Source organism: Crocuta crocuta, unplaced genomic scaffold, assembly GCF_008692635.1.
Source record: "Crocuta crocuta isolate KB4526 unplaced genomic scaffold, BGI_CrCroc_1.0 scaffold290, whole genome shotgun sequence".
NCBI classification, from domain to species: Eukaryota; Metazoa; Chordata; class Mammalia; order Carnivora; family Hyaenidae; genus Crocuta; species Crocuta crocuta.
In genome coordinates this window covers 8,148,774-8,166,702 of record NW_027527429.1, presented here as the reverse complement: position 1 = coordinate 8,166,702, position 17,929 = coordinate 8,148,774, and the positions used below count along the sequence as shown (strand labels likewise).

General features: G+C 47.3%; 1 protein-coding gene across 7 annotated transcripts in view; it reads left to right on the top strand.

Moving 5' to 3' along the window:
• Positions 1-17,929, top strand: part of ARMC9 (armadillo repeat containing 9) — a 146,921-nt gene that overhangs the window by 31,648 nt on the left and 97,344 nt on the right. For all 7 annotated transcript variants that reach the window (XM_077758062.1, XM_077758054.1, XM_077758033.1 and 4 more), the window contains 2 exons: positions 5,593-5,691; positions 16,722-16,756. In XM_077758062.1, coding sequence (XP_077614188.1) covers positions 5,593-5,691; positions 16,722-16,756 — 134 coding nt within the window. The remainder of the gene's footprint in view (positions 1-5,592; positions 5,692-16,721; positions 16,757-17,929) is intronic.

Sequence of the window (17,929 nt, the reverse complement as noted above, 5' to 3'; positions counted from 1 at the left end):
TAGTAGCTTAAAAATATGACTATCAAATATGTATTATAGAAAAACTTAAAAATAGAGAACCGCACAAAAATAAAATTACCCGCAATCACATCACTCAGTAATAACCCGTGTTGGCATTCCACACTTGTAGCAGCGCCTGGCCACGCTGGATGGACTCTGGTTCACACAGTCTTCTAATCTGTTTTCCTGATCGCTCAGTTGTGCATTCTGGAAGTCATGAGGTATTCGACCAGCCTCACTGTTAGTGGCTCCAAGTCCGTCATGTGGCACTGCCACACTTCATTTAGCGTCCAGTCCCCGTGGTCAGACGTCTACGTTGCTTCCAGCCTTTCACTTTCATAAACTGTAAATGTAGTGGGAGGAGAGGAGCCTCTGTTACATTTAAAATTTTTAATTTTATTTATTTTTTAAGATTTCATGTTTTAGTAATCTCTGCACCCAACGTGGGGCTCAAACCCACAACCCCAGGATCAAGAGTTGTGTGGGCCACTGACTGAGCCAGCCAGGTGTCCCTGTTATATGTTTTTAAAGTTGATTTTCTCTGTTGAAATCTATGGTAAGGTCCTCTGGGAAGGTTTTGCTCGTCTGATTCCACTGGTAGTTCTTACCTTGCCAGTCCTGGGTATTATCACTAACATTTGTATTTGTTTGCAGATTTGATCAATGAGAAGTAGTGTCTCAGGATTTAAATATACATCACATTCCTTACACATGACACTGAACATTTTTTATATGCTTCTGTCATTCACTGAACAGATTTATTGCGTGCTTACTATGCGCCAGAGCTTCCCTGTTCTAGGCCTGTGGGATACAGCAGGCAACGAAACAAAGATCCTTGACCTCAGGGAGCATACATTCCAGTAGGGGCGAGAATAATAAACAGTAAACATAAACACAGTAGATAATAAATTACGTCCTCGTGTGTTAGAAAATGACAAGTGTTGTGAGGAAAAAAAGGAACAGGCTGAAGGAGACCAGGGTTTGTGGGGACGTATGTATATGGGCCGGGGGCACTTTTAACTAGGCAGGCAGGGTGAGCGTCATTTGAGCGCGCCAGTGGAAGGGGAGGAGGTGAGGGAATTAGTTTCGCAGCCCTCTGGGATTCTCCCAGAATTCTGGGCCGAAAGAAGAGAATGCAGAGGACCGAAAGCGGAGTGTGCCTCTCCCAGCGAGGGAGGGGGAGCGGCACCCAGCAGGCCGGGGCCTGGGGGCCATTGTTAGGATGAGGCTCTACTATGAGTAAACTGGGGCGCGGAAGTGGGGTGGCGTGGCTGGCATGCTGTGGAAGGCTTACCTGCCGTTGTTTTACAACAGTCCTCAGAGGGCCAGAGGAAGCAGGGGGAGCGGCGGAGGGGCTTGCGGTCACTGGGGGAGACCTGGCGGCGGCGGTGGTGATGGCAGCCAGAGCCAGAGAGGTGCCCCTCTGGGTGTGTCATAAGATGGAGCCAACGGCGTCGCGTGCTGGACTGGACCTGGGCAGGGGCGTGGGGGTCGAGGAAGACTCCAGGTTTTTGGCCTAAGCTGTGGGAGGCCAGTGGTGCTGCCATCTGTGTCGGGCGAGGCCTGGGGCAGAGCAGGTTTGGGGGAGGTCAGGACTACAGCTACAGCCGTGGGCATCCCTGGTAGGACGCGGGCCACTCACAACTCGTCTTTTGTAAATATTTTCCTTAGTTTGCTTTTTGGTTTTTAAATTAGTGTTTCTTAAGTTAGTAAAACTTACGTGTTTATGCAGTCCAGTCATTTTATCAGTTTTTCCCTTTGTTCATCCTTCCTTTTCAAAGTGTTAGTAAAGAAGCTTTTCCCGCTAAGGGAGCCAGAATATTCACCGTGATTTTTTCCTGTTGGTCATTTTGCTTGGTTTCGATTGTTTTAATTTTACCATTAAACCTTTAATCCATAAGGAATTTACTTTTTTTAATAGTTTTTATTTATTTTTGAGACAGAGAGAGACAGAGCATGAGTGGGGGAGGGGCAGAGAGAGAGGGAGACACAGACCCTGAAACAGGCTCCAGGCTCTGAGCTAGCTGTCAGCACAGAGCCCGACGTGGGGCTCGAACCTACGAACTGAGAGATCGTGACCTGAGCCGAAGTTGGACGCTTAACCCACTGNAAAAAGATAACCGTTTGAGCCAGAACTATTTACTTCTTTCCTCACTAATTTGAATGGCTACCTTCATCATGTCGTAGGATTTTAATGTTTTCCATTGGTCTGGCTATTCTTAACCTACTAATGCGTTGCATCTTTTACTATAGTAGCTTTTTAATATGTTTTAGTATCCTGCCGTGAAAGCCTCTCTATTCGTGTGAAATCATAGCCCACACGCTGCTGAAGGCTGCCTGGGGTGGCTGCTAGCTGGGTGGGTGGCCACGTGCTGACAGAGGGTGCAGAGGGGATGGTCAGGTAAAGACCATGGGGAGGTTTATAGACTGTTCTTAGGAGCCCTTGATTTGTCCTGTAGTTAATGAGGAGCTTTTGAAATATATACCTTAAAAATTAGACTTTTTAAATTAATTAGTTATTTTTTTTTAGTTTTAAAAATAGCATGTGTTGACTTTAATACAGAAAAGCATCAGAAAGAAAACAAACATGGCTTCTATAGCCTCTGTTGACAAAAATATGCACATAATTAGAAGGTTCAAACAATGCAGAAATAAATAAAAAGAAAAGCATATGCCTTCCTTTGCCTTCTCTCCTATTAAAAATAGCTACCTAATCCTAGAGTGCCTCGTCCAGCCACAGTTGATGTGGCAGCGGGTGTGGCATGCTGACCAGACACTGGCACGTGAGCGCCTGCTGGAGAGCGTGAGCAGGGCCTGCAGACCGCCGGGCGGGGAGAGAGAGGGCAGACAGCAGGGCCAGGGACTAGACTTGTACCTGGCTTGTTTTTGTTTATTTGCTTGTTTTTAATGTTTATTTATTTTTGAGAGAGAGAGAGAGAACGTGACCAGGGGAGGGGCAGAGAGACAGGGAGACACAGAAGCAGGCTCCAGGCTCAAAGCTGTTGGCACAGAGCCCGATGCGGGGCTCGAACCCACAGACTATGGGATCATGACCTGAGCCGAAGTTGGACGCTTAACAGACTGAGCCCCGGGTGTCCCTATAACTGGCTTGTTTTTAATGTAAAAAAAAAAAAATACACATTTGTGGTAACAAATTGGAACAAGTCAGAGTAGTNCAGTTTCTTAGTGTCACTTCTTCATTGGTATTCAAGATTAACATTTGCTTGTGTCTTATTTCAGAACATTTCTAGGCATATGCACATGTGTGTTCATGTGTGCGTGCAGCCTACGTGTACTTGGGATCATACGACCTATTATTCTTCTGAAACTTGCTATTTTATTTTCAGTATGTCTTGAAGATCTTTCCACATGGCTTCATTGCCTTCATTCCTTTCTAGGCTTGAACATTATATCATTGTAAGAGTGAATTATAATGCGTCAGATCTCTGATGCTGAACGTTTAGATTTTATGTCCGCTATAACAAAAAAATGTTCCAATGAACATTCTTCTGTATACTGTATACCTTTGAAAACTTCTGTATACTGTATACCTTACCTTTGAAAACAGGTAAGATAAGATCATAAGAGTGGAATTGTTAGGTCAGAGGTTATGGGCATTAACATTTTGATAGATGTTGCCAATTTATTTCTCCAGAGATTTCAACGATATCTACCCAAATCCCTGGGAGTTGATCTCTATCTGTGTTTACTTCTCCGCACACTTGCCAACACTAGACACGATTATACTTTGAACTGATTATACTTTGAACTCTTTCCCGGTTTGAGAAGTAAAACTTGGTGTTCTGAATGTTTCAATTTACATCTCTTTAATTATGGATGAGGCTGAATATATTTTCATATATTTGTTGGCCATTTATACTTTGTCTGCTGTCTATTTGTGTCCTTTCCTCATTCACCTGTTTTAAGCAAGAAAGTGACATGATCAAATTTGCTTGTTAACGAATTGGTTCTGTGAGCAGTTCCAAAAGTCAAAGGAGAAGACAGTTTTAGAAGTAAAGGGTTTACGCAAAGTCTCGGAAGCCACAGTGTACTTTAGAAGACTAGAACTGAAAAGCGTCCGATGATTTTGACACACAGAAGGCCAGTGGTGGTGGCTTTTGCCACGTAAGTTTCCACAGAATGATGCGGCTAGCAGCCTAATTGCAGCGTTTTGGGAGGTCCAGGGGAGGTGACACAGGAAATGTGGGCTGTTCTCTCGAGCACCTTGGCTGTGAAGGAAGAATCCTGGGAGGGTGGTTGATAGATGGCGACCTAGGGTAGAGGAAGAGGAAGGTACTTTTTAAATCTGAAATATATTTGGATGTGTTTTCAGGCTGTAGGTGGTGAAAGGTTGTAAAAGGAAAGGTTAAAAATGCAGGGTGAAAAAGGAACCTTTACATTTCGATACTGTGAGAATTCGGAGGAAATGGACGCAGGCCGATGCGGGCAGTGCCACCTGGAGAAGGCGCGACGCTGGGTCTGAGTCGCTCTGCATAAGCTGAGTGTCGAGGGATGAGCAGGCGTCTGCCGTGGGTGGACACAGCCTTCGATGTGTCTGAAGCCGACCAGGACTTTCCAGTGGGTAGACAGAGTCCTCCGAGGAGAGGATGTGCTCCATGTTCCCAGCGCTTTCTAACCCGTGAATGGGTGGAGGGGGCCTCGCATGGGGACCCCTGAGTGACGGTGGGAGTCCACCACTTGGCATGGGAGGCTGGGGAAAGGGAGGTTCCCCTCCCGCAGTCAGGCATGGGGGGAAAAAGCTCTGGAAGAGAGCAAAGCGGTTAATAGTTACCTCCAGGGATTGGTTTGCGGGGAAGGATGGGACTGGGGAGAGGTTGGGGCCCTTGTGCATTTGAAATGTACATTGTCTTTATAAAAAGAAAAGGTGTAGAATGAAAAGAAAAAATCCTGAGTTTCCCACCTGGCTGTGTCCTGAGTCACAGTAGCTAACGAGCGGGTGGGAGACACGCCCAAGAAAGGCCGGAACAGGGTGGCCTTGACGGGAATGGCAGCGTAGACGCCCACCTCAGGCACTCGATAAAAATGTCTCTGTCATGCGTTGAGTAAGCACGTACGCAGCCACCTGGCATGTGCCAGGCACAAGCGTGATCTCATTCACCCTGTCGCCGTGACCCACAGAGGCAGACATTGTTCATCTCACTCGGCAGGTCACAAGGCAAGGGGCAGAGCTGCTGGCTTTCCCGAGTCTTGGGCTTGAGCCCAGATCTTTAGATTTGAAGGCTGGCATTCTTTCGACCACATCGTTGGGCACCGGATTGACTCGATTGCTTGCATTCATACACACACACACAAATGGCTTAAAGTCTGTTCAATTTACATGACAGTGGGGGTACATCTAATGGAATTAGGTAATTTAAAATATGATACCATGATCATACCTGTAGCATGTTAGCAGTTTTTTCTGTCAGGCTCGGTGCTTTGGCTCCCAAGAGCCCCTGGGTTAATGCAAAATTCCATCTCCATACTTTCCAGAAAGCCCGGTGAGAGACAGCTCTGATCATTGCCGGGGCCCCCCATGTCCCTGGGGGGGCTTCGTGCCTCTCACCAGCCACCCTCGTGTCCTCTTTGCAGATCACGCCGGAGTACCTGCAGAGCGTGTGCGTCCGCCTCTTCAGTAACCAGATGCGGCAGAGCCTGGCCCACAGCATGGACTTCACGAGGCCTGGGACGGTGAGGCTCTGTGCCCCGGGTCTGCCCCCCGAATTTAAAACAAGCCTAGGCGCGCCTGGGAGGCTCAGTCGTTGGGCATCCGACTTCAGCTCAGGCCATGATCTCACAGCTAGTGAGTTCTAGCCCCACATCGGGCTCTCCACTCTTAGCACAGAGCCCACTGCAGATCCTCTCTCTCCTTTCTCTGCTCCTCCCCTGTGCTCTCTCTCTTTCTCTCTCAAAACTAAGTAGAATTAGCCTGACAGAGGCACCTGAATGGCTCAGTCAGTTAAGTGTCCAACTCTTTTTGATTCAGTTCATGATCTCCTGGTTTGTCAGTTCAAGCCCTGTGTCGGGCTCTGTGCTGACACTGTAGAGTCTGCTTGGGATTCTCTTCTCTTCCTCTCACCCTGTCCCTCCCCTGCTTGTGTGTGCTCTCTCTCTCTCTCTCTCTCAAAATCAATAAATAGACTTTAGCCTAACAAAAAAAGAAAAAGAAAAAAGGAGCAAGGGAAAATAACATTCAGGAATCCGTGTTTCAGCTGGCTTCAGGGGTCTATAAACTCCCAGAAGGAAAAGAAAGCTGTGTTTGAAGAGGGAGCAGCGGGGAGCTGGCCTCCTAGGCGTGCCGGGAGAGGCGCGGGCTGCTCCTCCATTTGGAGCCCTTTGGTGTCAACGGCTGGTACCAGTTATCAAATCAACGGGAAAGGAAGGAAATTCATTCTTTTTTAAAGACATAACTGCCATATTGGAAGTTGTACAGTCGAAGGCAGGCGCTCTCTTCTTTTTCTTATTTAACTTTTTACTTGGAATAATTGCAGACTTACAAAAAGTTGCAAAAATAGCACAAAGGATGCTTGTATACCCTTTATCCACATTTGGTGAGTGTTGGCATTTTATCCATTTGTTTACTTTGCTACACACACAGGCTGCTTTCTGAGCCGTTTGAGAGTAAGTTACATATATTATGGCCTTGTATTCCTAAATACTTCAGTGTAGAGTTCATTTCTTAATAGAGATATTCTCGTATGTACAAGGATCAACTTCAGTAAGTTTAAGATTTTTATGATACTTTAATCTGTGCATTTTCCAATTTTGTCAGTTGTCAATGTTCTTTATAGGTGTTCCCCTGTTTAAAAAACAGAACATTTCTCTTCTTGTGTTTCATTTTTCCTCATGATTGGATTCAGGGTTTGCATCCCAGGGCAAAGTATTACATAGGTGATATTGTGTCCTTCTGAAGATACATCTCAGCTGGAGGCAGATGGTGTGGAGTTGGGGTTCTTAGCCAGGGGAGTGAGTATACCCATGTCTCCTGAGGATGTTTTCAACGTTCCTGAACCCATTTCCCGGGGGCGCACCCCAGCCTGCCGCCTGGGCCCCAGGCCGAATGGCAGAGCCAGATCTGTACAAGTAGGGAGAAGGCGTGAGGGATCCTGAGGCCCCCCAACCATGGGTCAGAGCTGCAGCTTTTAATTAAGGGGAAGGGTTTGCACAATAATATTAAGGTCTTCATAAGCAGAGACATTTTTTAGTATTAAGAAAAAAATGTCTAAGCTACCTCATTCTCGAGTAGGTTTGAAACAGCTTATTGAGAAAACATACAAATATGAGAAATTGGAAAGAAGTAAACTGTGGTTAGAACTCATGGAAACAGAAAGTAGAGTAGTGGTTGCCAGGGGCTGGGAGGGGGGCGGGGAGAGAGGTTGGTCAAAGGGTGTAACTTTTGGTTATGAGATGAATAAGCTCCGGGGATGTAATGTATAGTGTGGTGGCTATAGTTAACAGTGTTGTACACTTGAAGGTTACTAAGAAAGTAGATCTTAAATGTTCTCACCACACACACGAAAGTATGTGAAATGATGGATGTGTTAACTAACCTTATTGTGGTAATCATTTCACAATATTTACATGTATCAATTCATCACCTTGCACACCTTAAATGTACACAGTGTTATATGTCAACAACATCTCAGTAATGCTGAGGTCGGGGTGGTGGGGAGGGGGCCAGAAATTGTGGTTAAGAGAAAACGAGGGTAGGGCGACACGACGTGTGGCTATGGCTAGTATGAAACAGAAGCTGCTGGACGCTCGCAGAAGCAGGCACAGATCCGGCTCTGAGCTTCCTAGCGGCCTGTGCAACAGGGGCACGTGAGCAGTTACATGATATACTTACTTACAAGGGAAGAGAGATGGTTATGTAATGTTTATTACATATATTTGTGTATCTCACTGCACCTACAATGGTACATGGCCTGCACACACAACTCAGGAAGCACAGCAGTGGAATGAATGCATGCGAGTCACATTCCCCACACAGACCTTTCCAGAGCCACTGATGTGCTCTCTGTGCACGTGGGACGGTCCGTTTCTGTTGTGGATCTTCACAGAAAGGACACAGTAACGTGGTGGAGAGTAAGTGTCCTTGACCTGCTCACAGAAGTTTTGTAGAGCCGTTGGTTGTGGTGGCCTCACCACCCACGGGCACTTGGTTATAGGAGCTGCACGGTCTGTGCTTCAGGATGTGGCCCCAGGCCGTAGCCTGCAGAGAGCTTTGGGAATCACCCATCTGTGTGTGTGTCGGTGGGGCATCGGCCATTTTAAAATGTCAGTAAAGCACACAGAGATGTCGGGGTCTCAGAAAACCCACTTCCCGGGGCGCTTGTGGGGCTCCATTGGTTAAGAGTCCAACTTTGGCTCAAGTCACGATCTCACAGTTCGTGAGTTCAAGCCCTGCATAGGGCTGTCTGCCCTCAGCACAAAGCTCACTTCGGATCCTCTGTCCCCCTCTCTCTCGACCCCCTCCCCCACTCATGCGCATGTGTGCATGCTCTCTCTCTCAAAAATGAATAAACATTTAAAAAACTTTACTTCCCTCAGGGCCCTCCAGGCTGAGGAGCTTCATGCCACATCCCCGAGGACTGGCTGAGTGGACCCTCTGTGTGCCCTGTATGCTTAGCCGTAGGTCAGCTAACGAGCAGAGCGTTTACCAGAAATGATGGCTTTCTGGCAGTAATTAGCATAACCGGATCTGTGTCTGACAGGACCATTCCTTTCCTCCCTGCCTTCCGCTTATTAGTTCAGCAAATACTTAGTGGTTTTCAGGTCTGTGTTATAAAATCCCATCCTATCTTACATATACAGGCATCCTTATATTTCCATTTTCTGTTGGCAGAGTGACGCATCGGGCTTATTTAAAATGGATATCATGTTAATAAGGAGCAGTTAAAAGGGGGGGCACAGCATATCTGATATTTGATCCCGTTAGACATTAATTTTTTGTCAAGAGACTAGTGCTACCATCCTTCCCTCTTACGGCCGTATTAAGGTACAGATTCTAGGCCTTAGAAACGAGAGGAGAGACCATGAGCTCTGCTTGTCTTACTTCCTAACCATTTTCTTTCTCCTGACTCACTGCCTTAGGAACAGACCATAAAAGCTACAAACCATCTTTTATTATTCCCATAGGTTTCTGTATAAGACAATAAAAAGTGAATATGAGTCATTGTAGAAGTAGAACATTGTTGTAAAAGTATAACAGAACATGGTTGACTAAGATGTCTGCAGTCCATATATAATAACAGATTTATAAGGGATGAAGAGGAAATGAGGGTGCAGTTTAGAGGGGATGCCTTGCGGTTGAACGGTATGATTTAGAAGAGAAGGGTCGCTTTCTTATTTGTCAGGACTATAAGTTCAGTGCTAGGTCCGAACAGAATGCCATCGGTTTCAAGATAAAGAGGCAGCCACGAACCAGCTCCCTTTTAGTGTGATCCTTGATTAGCTCCTCCTCAGTGTTGGTCGACCTTGACTGTTTGAATTCACTGTACCCTGTAAAAGAGCTGGGCCGGGTCCATCAGAACACTGCTGGTGTCCATAAAGTTTAGTACATTTGATACTGGTTTTTAAATCTGGCTGTTAAGAGTCTGGCCTTCTGCAACCTCACTCACTGTTGAAAGTTCAGAAGGACTGAGTAAATAACACTCTTCTGACCCCCGAGTTCCAAACTGCTTGAAAAATAGGACAAAAGAATAAAGGAAAGAGGAGTTGATATTGCCATCAACTCTGATGAAGCTGATATGAGAGAATGTGGATTTTATTTGTAGATAGGTGGGTTTCCTACATTTAAACCCGGGAATTAAAGAAATGTGACTTCCCAGTCATGGCCAGCTCTGGCCAAGCCCTTCCCCTCCACGGGGACCTGCGGGGCTGACCTCTGCTCCCTGGGGGGGGGAGGGGGGGCGCTCATCCCCTCTGGGGAAGCAGGGAACAGGGCAATGCATGCCCAGTTCTCTCCCAAACGCACAAATCCAGAAATGAGTGCAGGGCCCTGCGGAGGAGACACCAAAAGTGGGGCCTCATTCATGTCCAGATGACTGTGTCTAAGCCTCCACTCACATTAGTGGAGCTAGCGGTCAAATGCGGATGTTCCCAGAAAGATTAATAACGATGGGATTGATATTTTGCAAAGAGAACTCTCCTAGGTGGCCTCTTCTGCTTTGATTGCCTGGTGCCACCCCAACCCCAGGGGTGTCATTCTGCAGGCCTTACCAACCCAGGCTCCCAACTATGGGGCTGAGTATCTGCTGGGATGCAAGATAAATCTGATTTTATATTCTCAGCAATCATAATCGTAAGAAGAGAAGTTTCTCCCTCAGGGCACAAGAGGTAGGAATTTTTTCTTTTCTTTTTTTTTTTCTTTTTTAGTGTATTTATTTTTTCAGAGAGAGAGAGGGAGAGAACAGGGCAGAGGCAAAGAGAACAAGAGAGAGAATCTCAAGCAGGCTCCACTCTGTCAGTGCAGAGCCAACACGGGGCTTAAACTCAAACCGTGAGAACATGACCTGAGCTGAAATCAAGAGTCTGATGCTTAACCTACTGAGCCACCCCAGTGCCTGTTTTCTAAGATTGCATAAAAGATACACAAATGTGCCCATTGGAAAATACATAAGAATCTAACAGCAAAGTAAACACAAACCACTTCTTCCCTCACACCCACCCTATCTCCTCTGCCTCCATAGGTAACCCTGTTGACTGCTTCCTATTCATCCTTCCAGACCTTTAAACGGTATATAGAGTTAAGGTGTTTATTATACAGTTCACTCTGCAACTGTCTCTTGGAACTTGGTACATTTTAAAGAATTTTCTGTGTCCTTCTGGATTTATTCACATTTTCCTTATCTTTTAGAGTTTTAACTTGAGAACAGCAGCGTGATACATTTGACCATTCCTCTAGCAAACCTCGAAGTGGCTTTCCCATTTTTCGCTGTTTCTAATGGTGATGCAAGCACACACCTTCCGTGCCACAGAATAGCCTGTGAAAGCACCATGGTTTGTCTCTCTCCTTATTCCTCTGTGTGTGCTGGGCGAGCACAAATATGTAGAGACAGCCCAGGAAAGGGGCGCTGGGGCTGACGGCAGAGAGGGAGCTTCCATCCCAGGGCAGGAGTGGGGGGGGGGGCGCTGAGCACGATACAGAGTCCAGGGCATAGCCCCGTGGGCAAATCCCAAGCTCCTCCTGGTGGTACCTGTGGGTTTGGGGTTCATTGGCTGGGGAAATTTCCCTTTAAGTGCATCCTTATTTGGAAAAACAGCTCATTTGGGAATGAACCCTTTTTTCAAAACTCTCAAGGAAACCCCACTGGAAGAATAGGTTAAAATACTGCCAGATGTGACTACATTATATATATATATATATTCAAGACCCCAGACACATGGGTCTTAGAAAGCATTTACTTCCAAATCAGCCATCTTTCTCAGCACTAAAAACCCACAAGGGGCTGGGACTGGCCGTGGCAGTGGCGGTGGTGACCCTTTCTCGGGATGGCCTTGTGCAGTTGCTCAGGAAACATTGCTGTGGCATTGTTTTGCAGAGGAGGATGCTTCTGAAAGCTTCCTGTTGTGTGGACCATGGCTCTGGCTTGAAGTTCAGCACCTTCAGCCCTTTACTTCCTCCATTCCATAGCTTTCAGAAGTCTCGGCAAGATGCCTGCCCTTTGCGTTTCTACTGCCTCAAGGCAGCCTTTCTGGGTCTGGTGCTCACTGTCTTGAGGAGGACTTGCCTCCCTCACCCCACTCTCCCAGCTACACCTCATGCCCCAGTGCCCATCGCGCACTTGAACTGGCCTTGGTGATGTGAGTGTTGACCCGATCTCAACCAGCTGCCGGGACCATGACTGGCAGAGAGTGTACCATCAGCTCAGATTTTTCTTCTAACTCCCAGACCCAAACTCACAAGCCTTCTCCCTGTGAATGTCTGACAAGGACATCATTTCTATGTCCAAAAACAGGCTCGTCTTTTCCTCCAAATGGGCGATCTCCCCTCCTGTACTTCCTGTCTCAGTGAATGACACTCCAGAGAACACCTGGGAATCATCAAAATCATCGAAACCTCTTCCCTCTCTTTTGCTCCATGTTCAGGCTGTCCTTGGGATCTGAGTGGCTTCCTTCATCCTGCCCCACATCTTTGTTCATTTGTGTTTGTTCAGGCTCTTCCTCATTCTCTCCTGGCTAAAGCAACATTTCCTAACTGGTCTCAGTCTCAAAGCTCTCACCTGGCTGATACTCATTCACACGAGTGCACGGGTGACCTTTCTGGTTTCGTCTTATTTATTTATGCCCTCAAGTTTCAGGAAGGATTTAGGTACATCCAGTCATCGATCATGTTACCGTCTTGCTCAATACCTGTCATTGCCCCAGGTCCAGAGTGCTCAGCATGGAGTGCACGGGCTTCTGTGATCTAAGGCCCATCCCTCTCACGCTCAGCTCTGCTCACAGAAAGCCCGAGAAGCCCCAGCACCGCCCGCGCTTCTCCTAGTGCGCATGTTGCAGGCACCTTGCCTCGCCCTGGGCTCTCCGATGCCTGCAGGCTACCGGGTGCTGAGGCAGGGCCCAGGGTGGGTCCCTCAGTGGCCCAGTGAGCTGGAGAGGCTCTTGCCCAAGAAGCTTCAGAGGAAATGACTGGCACATTCAGGAACTGGGGCATTCCCGCTCCACACGCATACTTAGCGCCATTTCCAAATGGACACAGTGTTCCAGCTCGGCCTCCCCTCCTGCGTTTCCCCCTGCAGTCTCGGGCTGTGCAAGCACCCCTTCCTGTTCCACAGCCAGCTGTGACAGCCTCAGGGCCGCTCTGCTGGTCCCCGCCTTCTGTGGCCTCTTCTGACCCACAGCTGAGGCGGTTCCTCACGCCTCCTGCTGTGGTTATTTAACCTCTTCTAGGTCACCTCTCCCTTGAGGCTGCTCGCCAAGGGGGCCTGCCTTCACTGTTCACCTGCTCTCGGCCACAGCAGTCCAGCTGTGGCCCCAGGGCCAGGCAGGGGGGCTGGGGCCGGGGGCCTGGCCGGACGCTCCCAGCCGCAAACGGTGCCTTCTGCGACCTCAGGGCTCGGCAGCTGCTGCAAGTCACGGCCCCTTGTCTCCCCCCCCCCCCCGTCCTGGGCTGCACACGCCTGCTGCCGGCCTGGGCACCAGCCTTTTCCAGAGCCAGTGCCTAGAAGCACGAGTCCCCCAGCCTTTCCCCTTCCCCAGAGTAAACCGCTGATGTATGAAGTTTGAGACGTGCTGTATTCCGAGAGTGAAGGTACGTCCGCGGACGCTTTGACCAGGGGACACGTGGTCAGGTTACACCTCATACCGAGTTCTCAGAACACTGTCTGACGTCGCATGTCGTGGCAGAGCTCCTTGTCCCGCTGTTGTACGTCCTCGTCCCCACCCCGAGACCGCTGGCTTCGAGAGCAGTCACGGCTGAGGGCCAGGCTCGGGTCCCTTGCCTGCAGCTGTGCGGTGATGGAAGCCTCATGCCGCCATGTCACTCTCTGCTCGGGTAGGAATTCCTTTCTCCCACGTGCTGGGCTCCTGAGAGCCTTGCCCTGAGCCTGGCACCTGTAGGTGCTCCGTGAAGAAGGGACGGGTCAGTATACTCGTTCTCCTGGCTTCCGCCTGCACTCTGAAGGGTTCGTACTGTGCTTCCTTAGCCGAGAAGCCGCTCCGTGTCCATTGACCTGTCTGCCGTGGAGCACATGGCTTCCTTCTGGTGCCCCCAGCCCATGGAGGCCTTTCCAGAAGCTCCCAGCATAAGATCTGGAAGTCACACAGCGGCCAGTGGGGCTGCAGCCAGGGCCTCTTTGACAATTCCTCAGCAAGGGGATCCATTCTGGGGCTTGTCCATCCATGTTTGCAATCCACTGTTAGCTCATGAGGGAAATTATTGTTATTCCGACTGTGACTGGTGACCTGGGAACTTCTCCCACCTTTCTCCTCCTGGGTTATTCTTTGCCATCCACACTGCCTGCCCACAGAGCGGCACCTGCAGCTGGTGGCAGTGGCTTTTAGAAATCTAGTCCGAAGTAAAGTTTGGTCAGATGATTGCAGCACAGCCCCCTTGGCACTTCAGTGTTACTAATAATGCCTCCATACAGCGGGTAGGAAGCATCAGCTCTATGTGTATATCTATATAGATAGATCTATAGATAGACAGATAGATAGATCCTACTGTGAGTTCTCCATTCCCTGCGCAAGCTTATCCTGAGGTGTCACCATTAAGGTCAATGTCAACTTCATAACTTAAAACAGAGCCCAGTACTTTCCAGCTCTGGTAGCCCTGCGGGTGGAAGGGAGCTCGGGGTGGATAGACAGGAAAGGGGGAGCGGTGCTCCCCTGAGGGCCCACATCCAATGGGGCTGTTATTGCCACCATTTGCCAATAAGGCACAGAGAGTTATTTGATCACTGACTCTCCCCGTTGGATTGTAAGCTCTCTGAGAAGGAGGCCTTGCTTTCTTCCTCGGGTATCGCTGTGTCTCCAAGAGACCCAGCAGGCGGGAGGGAATCAGTAAGTACTCACTGAACGAATGAAATAGCACAAAGCCCTCTCTCATTAAGAGCGTGCCCGGCTTTTCTTCCCACAGCTCATCTTTTTGGTTCTTTTGTTTTTTGTTTTTACTTGATTGGATAATAAAATCTCAGTAATGTTTAACATGCTGCCTTTTCTCATGAAAGGGTTTGTTATTAGTGTTTTTCAATCAATTTCTTCACAGGACAAATAGAATGCTACAGAGTTTAGCAAAAGAGAAGCAGTGTTTTAAAAGATATAAAGGGGCACCTGGCTGGCTGGCTAGCTCAGTCAGAAGAGCATGTGACTCTTGATCTCGGGGTTGTATGTTTGAGTCCCATGTTGGGCATAGAGTTTACGTAAAAATAAAATCTTTTTAAAATAAATGATAGAAAACATTTTCTTAACTGAAAAAAAGCAGGAGGTGTTGATGAATTTTATATGTGGATATATGATTAGCCGACAACAGTAATTTAAAAATATCTTTATTTTATATCGCTGTGCCCTTATTTGATTCATTTGACTCATTATCTTGGCTTCTTGGTCTTCTTAATGTGTTCAATGAGTAATTTAGATAACATTTCAAACTTATTTTCTGAACTACTTGCTGTTTAAGCCAATAACAGAAATATGCATTTCTGTTAATTAAAGAAAAAAAAGTCAAGGGTTAAAAAATATAAAACATGGTCATGAGCCCTTCAGAAATGAGGTTTGCGGTCTCCCAGGTGAGAATCTGTGTGGCCTGTAACTACTACCCAGGGAAGCAGTAGAGAACGGAGGCCTCAGCCAGGGCCAGTTTATTAAATTAGTCAAGGATTGTGAAGAGCTCACTGGGGGATATCAGCCTTCATTCATTCATTCATTCATTCATTCAACCGATTTGATCACATGCCTCTGTGTGTCCAGGCACTGCACCAAGCACTGACTATATATATTGAAGGTGTTATATCCCCACCCACTGTGGAACTCCATGTCTACTGGAAGAGAAAAGCTCGGAAATAATTGTAAAATAGTCACAGTTCCATGAGCTACGTGTAGATGATGACCATTTGAGAGTTGTTGTGACACAGAGGACCAAGTGCCACCACCTTCCCTTTCAAGAAGGGCTCCATGGAGGGCTGAGATTTTTTGTCTTCTCCTCCACTTAACTTTTTGTTCTTGGAGTTCCTTAAAACCTAGTCCAGGGGTGCCTGGGTGGCTCAGTTGGTTGAACATCTGACTTTGGTTCAGGTCATGATCTCACAGTTGGTGGGTTCAAGCCCCACGTTGGGCTCTGTGCTGACAGCTCAGAGCCTGGAGCCTGCATTGGATTCTGTGTTTCCTCTCACTCTACCCCTCCCCGGCTCGCGCTCTCTCTTTCTCTGTCAAAAACAAACATTAAAAAAAAAAAACCCTAGTCCAAACATTATGTCACTTACCTATAAATAATTCAATATATAAATCCAACTGATAAGGGCTTCACAAAACAAAAACCGAACGTAACTATGATGCCAAATACAATTGGCACGAATTCTTCGGTGTCACACAGTACCAGTGCAGTTCATATTCATATTTCCCTTATTTTCTCAGAATGTTTTTTACAGTTGGTTTGAGTTAGTCCAAGTAAGCACCACACACAGCATTTGGTTTTTTTGTTTCTCAAGTCTGTTTTAGTATGTGTTTAATACGGCATTGTTTGTAGTGGCAAAAACAAATAATGAATGGGACAATGTGAATGTCCATAAAGTAGGCAGTGATCTGGCCTATAAATAGGACTAGAGGGGAGTGGGGTGGGAGGGGATTTTTCTATAAACACCTCTGTAGTGTTTGACTTGGTACAAAGGGCGTGTTATTTTTATACTCAAAGAGAAAATCTTAGTAAAAAATCGGGATAATAAAATGATTTTCATTGCTTTTGTTCTCTGTGATATCTGACTAAGCAGCTTGAAGTGCCTCTCGAGTTTGGTCGGGGGGGAACCCATTCATTTTTTTAGGGAACATTCCTTGGAGCAGAGCCACCAGGAGCCGCCAAGGGTGGTGGGCAGCTTGGGAAACACATCAGTGTGTTGCTTAACTTCAGTTCGGGCTGATTTTTAAATCACTTATGATTATGGTAGGAGAATCCTGAAAAAGCTTTGCAAATCTGTTGATGTTATGTGAGTAAAGTGATTTAGGGTTAATGCATTGCTCTCACTGTTTAACATAGTCTCTCTTCTTTTGTTTCCATCCCCCACTCCCAGGCTTCAACCATGTTAAGGGCCTCCTTGGCACCTGGGTAAGTAATTCCCTTGGGAATTGTTATTATGGAGAACAGCCCTGGGTAAACCTAGAATTCAAAGTAACTTTAGTAAACATTCATCCTCACAGCCTAGCTTAGAGGAGTGCCTTTAAATAGCTAGACCTCTGTATAGATATTAAAGGAAATGCCAGTAATTACAAGTAAGATTGTTAAACTAGAGGTATCTTTTAGTATTAATTCCGTTTATTTTGGAGAGGTAGCACCAAGTGGAAAAAAATTGTTGAATTGCTCCTATGATGTTCTATAGAATCTTCCGTCACAGGGCAGTCAGCAGAGTGGTGCAGTGTCTAAATTTCATGTCCTCTGCTGGCTCACGCTGTGACCAGGGCCACAGGATAGCTTTGTATAGGCCCGAGCTATCCTATCCAAGTCAGTCAGGCTGTCACCCATGTGGGTGTCGGATGCAAGGCAGCTTCACCAGGCATGTATGTTGCAGTAGCAAGGAAGCTGAGGCATAAGGAGCAGAGAGGGTTCTGTTGGCCCTCTGAGCTCCCCTTGCTGTGGGAGTTTGGGGGATGCCGTCAGGTTCCTCAGACACCTGAGAAAGACACAGCCTGCCTCCTTCCTCAGCCCTGCCTGAGTCTGTCACTGACTGTGCACTTTGTTCCCTTCAGGTGGTGGCCGTATAGTGTAGGGCTTATGAGCACAGGCTGCCGGGGCTGAAATCCCACCTCTGCCACCGGCTCTGTGACCTTGGACCACTTATGTAACTTCTCTGTGCCTCCGTCTCCTCACCTTGTAAAATGACACTGATAATAACTTTCTTACAGGATTGTTGTGAGGATAAAAATGAATTAATATGTATAAAGCACTTAGTACAGTGCTGGGATTTAATAAACTGCTCGGGGGGTTGCTAATGTTATTCCCAATGGTATAAGAGGCAAGGTCCCCTGCAGACAGTAAAAGGGGGTTTGGCGGGGGGGGGCGGCTAAGAGGACAAAGGAGAAGGTAGGATACAGTCTTCTTGGACAGTGGGAGAGTGGCTGGACTGCAGAAATGTGGGGTTGCTGAGCAACTTAATTGGCAATAAATTTAGTTGGTAATATTGCCATTATGGGCAAGTAACTGTGGCCCGCACAGTGGGTACTTCCCTCCAGTAGAAGCACCCCTGCTTTAGGACAATTTCAGACTTGGCTTTACAGATGGCCA